General features: G+C 36.1%; 1 protein-coding gene across 2 annotated transcripts in view; it reads right to left on the bottom strand.

Moving 5' to 3' along the window:
* Positions 1-3,005: 3,005 nt before the first annotated feature.
* Positions 3,006-13,461, bottom strand: part of PDE1A (phosphodiesterase 1A) — a 269,036-nt gene continuing 258,580 nt past the window's right edge. Inside the window, exons 14-15 of one of the 2 annotated variants that reach the window (XM_032637950.1) lie at positions 7,478-7,594; positions 3,006-5,551 (exon numbers count right to left, since the gene is read on the bottom strand). In XM_032637950.1, the coding sequence (XP_032493841.1) occupies positions 7,521-7,594 (74 nt within the window). In that variant the 3' untranslated portion in view covers positions 3,006-5,551; positions 7,478-7,520. Of the gene's footprint in view, positions 5,552-6,976; positions 7,134-7,477; positions 7,595-13,461 lie in introns of those variants that run through there. The other variant, XM_032637951.1, reaches the window with a different exon arrangement.

Below are 13,461 nucleotides of genomic sequence, written 5' to 3'. Positions count from 1 at the left end.
GCCTTGCTAAACTGCTCTGTGGGCCGTGAATGGGGGACAGGGGTACTGGAAGTCATCATCTCCCTTATCCTCAGGGTAGCTACACAGGCCCTGGGGAAGCTAGAGCTCCTAGCGATGACAGCCACTTACACTAGCAACCTCTCTCTTTCATGCTAGGGTACAAACTCCTTGATCTGAAAAGGAAGCAGGTGTCGGCCCAGGGGCCAAATCTGCCAGATGGCCTGTTTTTGTGCGCCACTCCCGTCCCCCAAGTTAAGAATGGCTTTTACATAGTTTTTAAGTTTGGCTTTTACATTTTTGAAGAGTTGTAAAAAAAAAGAAAAGGAAGAGAAGAAAGAAGAAGAAAATGAAGAGGAAGAAGGAGGTGGACGAAAAGGAGAGGAGAGAGTGTGATGGAATGCGGCCTGCAAAACCTAAAGTATCTACTTCCTGATTCTTTATAGAAAAGGTTTACTGACCCCTGGTGTAGACAGGGAGAAACTGTTTTTGAGAAGAAGAGTGATAGGTCCAAAGAATGAATTAAGGACATTTAATATAATAACAGTACGCAGAAAAGAAAAATTGAAAAGAGCTAGAAGCAGAGAAGCCAAATGTGGAACACAAGTGAGATCGTAAAGATCTAAACCATGCAATGCTGTTTGAGCAGAAAAAAGGAAATGGGTCTTTAATACTTATAGAAACAATATAACTTAACTTTCAGTTGACCCAAGTGCTATGCCATAGCAAGGTTCTCAACAACTGGAGAAATCATAGACTGTGTCCAGTTCAGCAATTTCTTGGGGTTTGGTTTGGTTTAGTTTTGAGGGAGTAGGACAGTGTTGAGAGCATGAACTCTGGAGCTCTTGTCTAGTGTAGAGGAAAAAACCTAATCTCTAAGTGCTTAGTGGGTATTTCAGATTGTCTCCATAATATTTAATTATTGCATAGAAGAGTGATATGTATAGAAATCAACCAGTTATCTTCTTAAAAGGCCAACTCCAGTTCAAAATTCTGGATGGGGCCTGAGATTCTTCATTTCTAAGACGTTCCCAAGTAGGGACCACACTTTCAGTAGCAAAGTTCTAGACTGAACACCAGTGGTTATTTGAAAAGCAAACTTTTAAGGTCACATATTAAGCATGGGAAATAATTCCTCCATCCACAGAAATCAAAGGCACCTTTTCTGCCGTAATACATGATTTAATTGGTTACCAAAGCACACCTGCCCCTGCAGTGTGTTTCACTGGAAATTCTGTCCTCTCAGAGTGGTAGTTTTTAGGGACAAGTGCCTGGATAGAGAATAAAGCATAGGATGGAATAAAGGTTAGAAAAGGAAGATAATGGATACAGTGGGTGGAGAAGACAGGACCGATCCTCCCATAGTGGCCAGGGACAGTCTATCTAGTGGTTTGGGGAGCCACACTCCAACTTCGAATCCAGGGTCCTCAACTTAATAGCTATGTGATCTTACACAAATTAGTTACCTTCTTCTGCCATGGTTTCTCATCCATAGATGGGGATAACAAATCCTCAAAGAGCAGTTAGTTACAGGGAGTAAAAGAGATAATGTCAGCAAATAATGTAATGCAGTAGTAAGACTGTAAAAAGAACTAAATAATTGAATCTTTAATTATCAGAGATAAAAAGGTATCAGCCTGAGATGCAAAGGAAGCTCTCCAACCATCACAACTGGTAAGGAAATAACCTAGAAATTTATTAATGTTACTAAAGGACAAATAGCCCCCCAAAGAGCCTTAAATATACATGTTGGTCCATACATGGGATTTGTATCTTAAGTATTTGGAATTCCTTCCAAAGAAATTGCATGTATGTAATGTGGGACATAATTAGGTGTTTGCTTTTTGACTCTAAAATGTATGTTTTCACTGTAGTTTAAGGCTTGTACTAAAGGATGGATAAACTTTGTGATATTTAGGAAAGCAATTAAACAGAAGATACAAGGCTTAACGTAGCTTCCAAAGGAAATATGTGTTTTATATCTACATTAAACAAAATTAAATTATTTTCAAAATTAAAATGTGGCTTTTGAAAGCTTTTTGATATTAGGTGAAAACTTATCATGGAATCACATTTAAAGTAAAAAGTTCAGTTAAGTGTCATGTATCTGCTGACTAGATAAATTTTTACATTTTCATCAGATGTTTTAGCATCACAGAGACACAGCCTGAGAGGTGACACATATTGTGCCGATTACTCTTAATTCAATTAATGAAAACTCTCTAGGTCTTCACCTTGACTTGACACTCTTTGCTTCTTTATTATTCTCTGGTATTACCTTATTCACATTGTCCTTCTTCACAGAGCTGTCCTTTCCACTGTGCTTCTGTCCCATCCTACACAGATGTAGTAGAAAGAAAAAGAGGTCTTTGGTGTCAGTGTTCTAGGACCAATTCCAGTCTGGAATCTGCTGCTTGAGACCCACATGGCTTTAGACAAGGCTCTTTCTCTGAGACTTCGTTTCCTTACTCATATTAATACCCACTTTGCTGGATTATTGAGGAGTAGGGATAATATTTGTTAAGTGTTTACCTGGAGCCTGTACATAGAAAATAGGCAATGAATATGAGCTTTGGTTTATTATTTGTTACTGAAACATCAACTCATGTGCCATCCATTCCAAGAAGTCTTCTTGGAAGCCCTGAAGATGGAGGCAGGTTTTACCTCCTTTAATACCCGGAGGTGCATTTTACTTACACGTGGTTACTTTCACATGTGGCATTTTAGTTATTCATGGGTATAGATTATCTCCTTTATAAAGTAGGAAATTTCTAGAGGAAAGATTCAGGTTTCCAGAATCCTATATGTGCCATGCATCTAGCCAGGAGTATGCAAATAATAGGTGCAATAGTAAATGCTCAGTGAACATTTCTTTCATAGAGCAAAAATCACTTTCTGATTGAACTCATATCAACTTTCAAGATGGTGTACTTCTGGTTCTCCCTGATTTTGCCAACTTTTCAATGCCCCACCAAATTGAATTACATCAGGCACCAAATGGTTCATGATATTTTCCCTCAAGTATGATTTATTTAACAATCATATACAATAGGAAATACAGAGAATTACAGCAGAATAAAAACACAAGAATTGAAGCTTGTCATGTTAAAAATTAAATAAAAGAGATACAAGCTAAATAAAGAGGCATATGAAATTGTTAGATATATGTTGAGTAGCTGAGGATACAAATGCAAAGCAGGCCATTTAAGGCTCAGCAGCCGAATTCATCCATCCCTCTCTTTAGGATGGATTCAACATTGATGTTGGCAGAAGGGATGGGCACTGGTACCTTGTGCTCTGACTTCCCGCTAATTAACATGAGTTAGTGCCTGTCTTAGAGAGAGGAAGGAACGAATAAGGAAGATACAAAGGAGAGCAGGAGAGAAGGGTGGGGAAGGAGCAAAAGAGGGAGTGAGGGAGGGAGATTAGGGGAAAAAAAGTGCATCAATAGCGTGACAACTCTTCTGAAGAGATGGAGCGAGTTTTCTCCACTCCCCTGGAAGTTCCGTCACAGCGCTTTATAAATTACATAACCTGGAAAATTAGGTTAAACCCCATATACAGAAAATAATGACTTCATTATATTCCTCTATTTTTTTAGTAATAGTCTATATATCTTAAAGTATTAATAGGAACAAAGTGGACATGTTTCTTATGACAATTAAGAAGCAGTGTTTCAATTTATTTCTCTGTTGAGAGACGCTATAGCTTTACTGAGAGACACCTGGCTCAAATAGGAACAATAGTAATTAGACTTCCCTGACAGTCATATTCTAATCTTAAATGCAGAATATTTTCTAGCTTGTAAATAGCTACCTTAAAAAAGACATTAAAAGCAGTAGTTGCAGTTTCCCCATAAATAGAAATAAGAAATCCATTGTAGGACAAAAAGTCACCATGACGTACGTATCTATAAATTTCCCCCAACACATCATTATAGATCAATCTTTACTGCTTACATTTAAAATATCAATTGCATTATAATGTCTATGATACAATTCAATTATTTAGCTGTGTTCTACATATGCTTCAGGTGAAACAAAATCTAAGGAACTTATTCACAGAACATTTAAAAGCATCTTATACACAGTCTATGCACAAATATATCTTAAATTAAAATGCATACCTAATATGCATACAGAATATGGCTTACACATGAAAAGAGATCTAAGTTGTGAGTTATAAAGTCCCACTACTTAGACTTAAAAGCTTGTGATTGCATCCATTTCTAAAATATTGCTTAGCATTGTGGAACCCAGGGAAGAAGCATGTGCGACAGAAAACTCATTAGGATGGACAACCCACCTTCACTTTATTCTTTAGTTGATGGCTACTCTTAATTTTCTCCACCCAATTCTACCACTCACAAAGACATATTCGCTTAGTCTCACAATCATTGAAGAGTTTGTACAGTGAAAAGTTACAACACCTACTTGTGCTTGACCTTTCTTGTCAGCTAATAACAAATAAATGTAGCTCTTCAGTTTGGAGCAAAGGCAAGGCTCTGCACATGCTCAGGCAAAACATGACAAGGAAGCAGAGTCTCCAAGCGTTGCAGTTTGTTTCTGTGTGGTAAAATTATAAACTCACGTCAAATAACGTTATCTGTACAGAAAAGTGTGGGATTCCATTTTCATAGACATTTTTGAATACACACACAGACACGCGCACACACACACTTCTTGTCACTTATCCCTTGGCCTGTGATATATTTTGTTACATCCTGATGGGATCAACACCCCAGAAGGCAAATTCCATCCTCAGTTCTAGTGTCTGTCTCCAACAATGGCTGGAGGTTCTTGTCATCTTGGATCGTAGGTAATGTGTGACTTGCATTGTGATGACGCCCATGTAGGTGATGCATTAGTGCTTTGAAATCACAGGGATGGATGCAGGCTGGTCCACTGCTTTCAGGGGCAGGTTTCACTGTGGTTTCCCAGCTTGAGCGCCACAATGAAGAGTTCATCAGGTCACAGAGCCAGGGCTCTGATGCTCCATTGTTGTTAGAGGGCGTCAACCACAGCTTCTGAGCAGCCCCGGCTCTCACTTTGTTCCCATGTATTTAAAATAACAAGGACAATCTAAATAGCCTCAGAGCTGCAAAAAATATTTTTCTATAATTTTGTTTTTGCTTTCCTTTTACTTAACATCTTGAAAAATTTACTGTAGTTACAGCACTCTGTATAAAACAAAGCAAGAAAGTAAAATTTTAAAATGCCTCAACTTCTGCACACATGTTGCACGGTTGCCTGTGCAGTAACTGGGTTCAAACTGATGAAAAATTAAAACTGTCCAACTTTTTGTCTTAAAATTTTCTCTGGCTTGATTGAAGAAGGCCAAATTGTGGAGGAAGAGCAATGGCAGAAGCACTGGCCAAAATCTCTGGTCGCAACATTGAGTGTATTTATTTGGCTAGAATTACTAGTTCAGAATTTATGTTCTTCTCTTGTATGAGTCCATAAAATGGCCTGTTTCCAAGTGTGTGTTGAAAGAGGAGAATATAGGTTTGTGGAAAATTGAGGATTTAGGATATTTTAGTGCTGTTCTCATTATCCTGAAATAAAATCCAAATGAAAATGAAGATCATGTTTTAGTCATATATAGGCATCAATCACTGAATGGCAATTTCATGTTGGACTTCATATAGCTTGTAAAAACAAGGGATTTATCAGTAGATAATAGATTCTTTAAATCAGTTGGAATTCTTCCTGTCTCTTCTGTGTGTGCGTGCGTGCGTGCATGCGTGCATGTGTGTATTTATGTATCTTTAAAGTTTGGATGGAGGGTATGCAGAAAAATTGCTGTAGCTAATTGAGACAATATCTTTAAATTGTTTAATACAGAGCTGGTTTTTAAAATTTCCATCAACTTTGTGGCTTGATTTCTATTTACAATTCCTATGTAAAGTAGTAATCACAGTCACTAACTCTGGAATTGTTGATAGGACTAAATGAGATAATACATATGAGATGTTCATCACAGTGCCTGACACTGATAGTTGCTATTAATGAAACTATTATTATTAATTAAAGAGTCTTACAACTAACTCAAGAATACTGAGAAATGAATCATCTTAAAAGCTAATCACATTTTAACTGTGTCATATCTAAAACAACATTTAAGGAGCTACTGATAGTATATCAAAGGCTTGACGTGGTACCTGCAGCATTTTCTCTTGTCCCTACCATCAAGGTACAAGAGAGCAGGACTCATTTTTATATATTTTTTAAGGAGATACTAAGACATTTCTACTATAAAAAACACATTCCTCCCTTCTAACTCCCTTCTAACTGCCTGCACCTTCTCTGTTGGTCCAAGACAGTAGTTCTCAAATTTAGTGTACAGAAATAGCAGTAGAGTGAATTATTAAAAATTCAGATTCCTAAGTCATCACTCCCAGAGTTGGTAATTTGGTAGATCAAAGGTGAGCCCTAGAAGCTGATTTTTTTTTTAAACAACTTTATTGGAGTATAATTGCTTTACAATGGTGTATTAGCTTCTGCTGTATAACAAAGTGAATCAGCTATACATATACATATATCCCCATATCTCCTCCCTCTTGGGTCTCCCTCCCACCCTCCCTATCCCACCCCTCTAGGTGGACACAAAGCACCGAGCTGATCTCCCTGTGCTATGCAGCTGCTTCTCACTAGCTATCTATTTTACATTTGGTAGTGTATATATGTCCATGCCTCTCTCTCACTTCATCCCAGCTTACCCTTCCCCCTCCCCGTGTCCTCAAGTCCATTCTCTACGTCTGTGTCTTTATTCCTGTCCTGTCCCTAGGTTCTTCAGAACAATTTTATTTTTTAAGATTCCATAGATATGTGTTAGCATACGGTATTTGTTTTTCTCTTTCTGACTTACTTCACTCTGTATGACAGTCTCTAGGTCCATCCACCTCACTACAAATAACTCAATTTCGTTTCTTTTTATGGCTGTGTTATATTCCATTGTATATATGTGCCACATCTTCTTTATCCATTCATCTGTTGATGGACACTTAGGTTGTAGAAGCTGAATTTTTAAAAAGGGAATCACTGATGCAAATGTCCACGGATTTTAGCAAATATTGATGTTGTTTCATAATATGTACTTGCTTTGTTATTATCACTCAGTGTAAACGTTCATATTTCCTACATGATGTAGAAAAGGAAATTGGTATAAAACATTCATATTTCTTTTATGGAATAGTGGAAGAAACCAGGATTAAACCTCCCCATAGGATATAGCTTATTATTTTTAAAAGACTAAAAGGCCTCAGTAAATATAATTTTTATGGATGAATAAGTCAAGAATCCTTTGAAAAGGTAAATTTAAAAGTTAAATATTTAAAGCTTACCTGTTAATGTTTTGCTCCAGAAAATAGAGATTTAAAAGAAGAATCCAGGAGGACATTTAAGTAAGATAACTGTTTCTAATGATATTTTACAAACCATCCACTTCAGAAATAAATTTCTCATCTAAAAAATAAAATTACCTCTCATGTTTAAAATGACAGAAGTCTTTAAGGTGTTTCAAACCTATGAATGTGTCTCAGCATGTTTTTCTTCGGCACTTACTAGATCTTCTGAATTCTTATGAAGATCAGGCTCACCTAAAAAATAAGCAAACAAATAACAAATAAACAAAAACAAAATAGGTCTGAGGAAAAAAACCTAATAAGGTCAGGAAACTAAAGCAATTAGGAAAATGTTGAAGACTGGATTTTACAATGGATCTGTGGCACATTTCTCCAAAGATACCAAACATTTTCTTTTCAGCTTGTGGATTTATAGAATATAACAAATCATCTTCTGGTGGTTATACAAATTTGTAAAGTTGCAATTTAATCTGGGAATACAGAAATGAAACAGATGAAACATGTTTAAATATGCTTTAAATCAAACATAAAAATTATGCATGTTTTCCCCAAATATTTTTAATTGAAACAAATTCTTTTAAACAAACCCTCTGATGTTCAGTGTCTTTTATCACACATTGCTTAGTTGCTATGAATTTAAAACAAATGAGTACAAGAGAATGTAATGTTTAAGATAAGTCATCATCTGCCGAAACAAACTATTGGAATTTATCATCTTAGAATCACTCAGCTTCTATATAAACCTTGAAAAAAATTAGCATGGAAAATGTTCCAACATTTCGAGAGGTTGCAGAGAATCTATCAAAAATAGAAACGTAAAGCAAAATGTACAGATAGAAGAGTCTTATTATATAAGAAAGTTAAAAAATGAGCAGAAATTAATTTTTGAGTCAATTATGATGCCTATATATGACTATATGACTTGATATTTCAGAAAACAGTCACATATGATAGAATGTTCTCTCCATCTGAAATTTGATTGAAAATATACTAACAATTAAACTTTGCACCAACTGATTTTGAGATCATTTCTCCAACAATTATATAATTATAAAATTAGTGAACATATAGAACTTAGGGAGTATTATCACAAAGCAAAATTATTTTGTCCCTTACTTTCTCTTTAAAATATATTCAGTGGGAGAAACTTATCTTCTGTCCCAAGTTCAATCTTTCAGAGAGTATCAGGACTTTTCCAGTCATTCTTAGTTAATAAAAACATCGTGTGATAACATTAAAATGCCAGTGTCTTAGGTCTGGTCACATATAATACACATCGATCTTAAAAAAAGATAAAACTTCTTCCCAACCTTGGGTTTGTTGCAGAGCTTAGAAAGGGTGGTGATGGAGGAGGAGGGCATGATTGATGTTTCTTTCATTTCCTGTTTGCCCTCCCTCAACTGGCTACCTTGGACTCCTGAGCTGGAGCAAGGGAGAGAAGAAGGCTAAGAAGAACAGCAAAGTTTCTCTATGACTAGTACTACTGTAGGATGGCTTTGCACTCACTAGACCAGGCAGGTGTTTAGAGCTGACTCTATTCTGTGAGCACATTCATGGGCTCTCCAGGGACCTCTTGCCAAGACCATGGCTGGAGACTTAGCACAACCTTGGTATGGACATATGAAACTCTGGTTCCTTTACAATGTCCACAGCCCCTGGAAATTTGTTGGTACATCTCCAGCTTCTGTCTCCTGAGGTCCAATCATGCTTACAAATACAGGTAGGTTACATTTGGTTCACATGGAATATTCACTAGGCCTTTATTCCTATAAATTACTTGAGAAAAGGCTGAAACCTATACAGCTTCCTCTCCTTCAGCTTATCTGTCACCTTCTAACCTTTTAGACCTCTCACGTAGGAACTAGATTCCATTTCCAATATCCCCCTAACTTCAAGCTCTCCAAGGGTGAAGCTGTCTTCCTTTGATCTGAGGCGAAGAGGGAAGCATTTCTACATCTTTCCCAATAGCAGAGAACTCATTAAAGAAATCTTCCTCACAAATCCTATTCTAACCATCAACAACCTGGCCCTTTCAATTGTTTGAATTGGGTGAAGGTTATAAGCATCCTATTATTGACTTTTGGATCTTCTGTGAAATTTCTGCTTCCCAGGTCAATTTGTTTCTGACATTTCTGACATCTAGTCTTGGCTTATACTTCTGATTTAATATCGTGTTACTTATAACTAGATTATAACAGAACAAAATAGAATAGAATGGAACAGAGTGGAAAAAAATAGATTGAATTAAAAAGAAAGGAATAAGTAATTAACTAATTCTCTGTTACTCAAAATTTTTGAGAATCTTTTACAATGGACAAAGGACACTGAGCTTTACCAATAATCTTATGCTCTTACTTCTAGTGGATAAAGAACTCACCAATAACAAAACAGTGGAAGAGGAGCAAACTGGCAAATGGTTAAAATGCAGCAATTACCAAAAAAAATCCCTAAATGTTACATAGACTACAGCCAAGAGTAATTCCATACATGCAATTAGAAAAGTAGCGATTTAAAACTATGACCAATTCAAGACAAGATTTTTGAAGCACTGGAAAAAAAAATATTCCTTGAAACTGTAAAATTCCAGGTGTTTTCAGGGGCAGGTATACAACATTGCCAATCAATCGCATGGCAGCCAGAATGCTTAGGAAAATACTGAATTAGCAAATTCAAATTCAAATCACATTACTTTTAGTTAATAAATCTTTAGTTGTAGAAGCCTTTACAACTAACTTGGATTACTTGAAAGTAACACTTAGGCTTTCATAAAAAAAGAAAGCAATATCATTCTGATATATCATTCTGACAGAAAAGAAGAACTGATTTGCATTTTTCAATTCATTACAGATCATCTTAGATAATCTTCATGACCCAAGAGTGATCTGTGTAAAAGACCTTGAGAAGCATCCCTAAAATCCAAGGTTCCAAACATTTTTGAATCAGAGTCCCCTCTTTTAGTTTGATGAAACGTATGACCTCCTTAAAGTAAAAGTCATAAATAAATGAAATGAAATACATGGGATTACAAGGGACTTCATTTTTATTAAAATACAATTATCAACATCTTTAAGTAATCCTTAACATGTGATACAGTAATACATGTGCTTCTTTACCAATGAGTTAAATAACAAGGTCTAGCTGCAGGTCTATCAGCTGAGTAATTTTGAAATAATATCAAATAATACTTCAAGGTATCCCCATGAATTTAAATATCTTATGAAAATATTGATGATTTCTATTGGTGACAGACACAAATACCCCAAGTGTTACTCTGTGCATTTTTGCCTGCAAACGAAGGAAATCCTAAATTTTAGTTAAAGGTTAGTAAAAAAATCACTCTCCAAGTGTACAGGCTCTATCTATATAACCTGGGTTAAAATCTTTGATCTAGTCTAACTTTATTTTATGGGTAAGAAACAGGCCCAGAATAATCAAGTGATTTACTTCAGTGTAGATCACAAATAGATAACCTGAAGTAAAAATTATTGGCTTTTAAGTCACTATTATGTCAACAAGATCCATAAATTGACCTAGGAATTTCATTTTACTGAAGAGATTTGCAAGTTCCCATACATAGGAAGCTACACCTTAGGAATGAATGCAATGGGTTTGTTCAAAGCAGGTGCATAGAAGCTTGGTTGATAGCCAGGAAAAAGGCAGTGAAAGTAAGGAAACTTGGATAATTCTGTTCATCTCAAAGAGCTTTTAGCTGTTCATCTAAATGTTGAAATTTGAAAAAAGTAATTTGTAAGATGATGGAAATATGGTTTTTGCTTTATAAACACAGTGTAAAATCAGAAGGGTGCAAGGAGGGGATGGAGGTCATAGGAGGGACAGATCTACACAAATAAACAAAAATCCTTTAAATTTAGCTAATCTAAATCTTAGCCTGCAATTTGAGCTCACTATTATTATATTAGAATCATAATATGTTAGCTTTGTAGATGATATAAATAATACTTGCAGGGAATAATGTAAGGCACATGATCAGCTGGGTATTAGAGACTCCAGTTGTCCAGTTATGGTCTTGTTGAACTAGTATTTAAAAAATAATCTGCTAGGATAAATTATTATACAATTAAAAATATATCAGTAATAACACTTTGTGAACAATTGCTAGGTGGTGGGCACTATTTTAAGTGCTTCACTTATCTTAATTACCTGAATCTTCACGGCAAAGTGTAGAAACTGATATGTAGGTTGAGTCATCTGACCAAGGTTTCAAGGCTGTCTAGTGGCTGAATCTCTCTGACGAAGTCCAACCGGAATCTTGCCCTCCATTTCCCAAACTACAATTATTTGCATACCACCTTTACCATTTCTGCCATATCTATACGCCATTTATTCTATTAGTTACTAATATTTTTCTTTACACAGACTTTAAATCTATTCTCCTTTCAAAGATTAGTTTTGTCCTGAATAGTAATATCCAAGATATAACAGATTTGATGTGCTTGTTGTGTTTTCCTAACATGTAGAATTCATAATTAGCAAAAAGATAATTTCTTCTATAAACACAATAATTGATTTAATTTAATGGTTTATATTTGCCCTCATATATTTCTCACTTATCTGACTCAACAATCCCTGCATGGAGTAGTAAAACTATCACCATAATTTCCATTTTAGAAATGAGGAACACATGGTCAGAAGGAATGACTGACTACTCCAAGACACCATGGCCTGGGAGAGTGTGGGAGACAGACCCCCATATTATCCCTTAAAAAATACTCCAGTTAATTTTCCATATTTAGCAGAAGCAGCAAATAGTGTTTGAAAAATACTTGGCAAAAATTGGTTTGTGTAGTCCTTTCAGCAGAAATACTAGTTCTGCGTTGTACTGCATTATCATTTCTTCATAAGAAAAACGTTACCTTTGCTATGTATAGCAGTATTTCCTCATGCAGGCAGATCTGTCTAGGTTGATTCAGTTCTATTTTTGGTCCATTTATGTAGCTTATGTTGCCAATAACTAGAAAGAATTGATGATCTAGGATTGAAAGTTATAGTTACTGGAGAAACGTAATGTGGGATAAATCGGAGCTTCTGATTCTAAACGGTGTTTTGACATCTGTATAATATGATTTGCCTTGTACGTTGGGAATAAGAAATCTTCACATCAGGAGAAAATACTTTTCATTTAAATGCCTCTCGAGAGGAAACTGTTGTGTATTTTCTGCCTGAGGATAAATTTTGCTGTGTGCATGAAGGTAACAGTAAGCAAAGGAAGGAGTGAACACTAAATACCAAGAGAGATGAGAAGAAAATAAGAGGTGAGGCTGCTGAAGAAAAATTCCACCTCTTTCCAAATGTGCTAGTTTCAACCCTGTAAAGTTAGAGGAAGTAATGTCTTATTTCATAAAGTGTTATATAAGATACAAATCAAGAAAAGGCTAAATTATTTCTTGGTCAACTAAAGCAGTACAAGACACACCGATTCACATTAGCAATGTGAATGAATCCTAATACACATGTATTAAGCACCTAAAGATGTGGTGAGTTCTGCACAGAGATGATCAGAGGTGATCTGTGGAAAATGAATGCACGATCTCTATGTATATTCATCTGCCATTCTGTAACAGTTCATTCCACTTGGGGAGCAAATAGCACATGAAACAGCCAGAAATCTTAAGGTTCCATAGAAACTAGAGTTTAAACAATGAAGACAGGTAGTGAGATGCCTTCTTGAAAGAGTTCAGTCTAAAATTGGGTCTATAGGATGTATATGTTTTGGTGGCATGAGGATAGGAATATTCTCCTAGTGAGGGGAGTGAGGAGGTGAGATGGAAGAGCGGAATGGAATATGAGCGAAGGCAGCAGATTGGAAAGAAAAAATTGTGCCAAGGAAGAAGTGAAGCCCAGTTGCGAAAACTTGACTCAGAGTTCCTGCCCACTGACTAAAGTAATGGTTTCTCCTTCAGCTTCGTTCTTTTAGAGGAAAGCTCTCACACCTATTGAAATGCTCTTATTCTCAGATGGAATTTGTCTGATTGAATAACAGATCTTTTATTTTCTTTTTTAAGCAGGCTCTGGTGGCAGGGAGATGGTGAGAAAGTAAGGGCATTGATTGTCTTTGAAGGTAGGGAAGTTGGGAGGGTAGC

This window comes from Phocoena sinus, chromosome 7 (assembly GCF_008692025.1).
Source record: "Phocoena sinus isolate mPhoSin1 chromosome 7, mPhoSin1.pri, whole genome shotgun sequence".
Taxonomy (NCBI): domain Eukaryota; kingdom Metazoa; phylum Chordata; class Mammalia; order Artiodactyla; family Phocoenidae; genus Phocoena; species Phocoena sinus.
The sequence above is the reverse complement of the archived record's forward strand: the minus strand, read 5'-3'. Positions and strand labels throughout refer to the sequence as shown.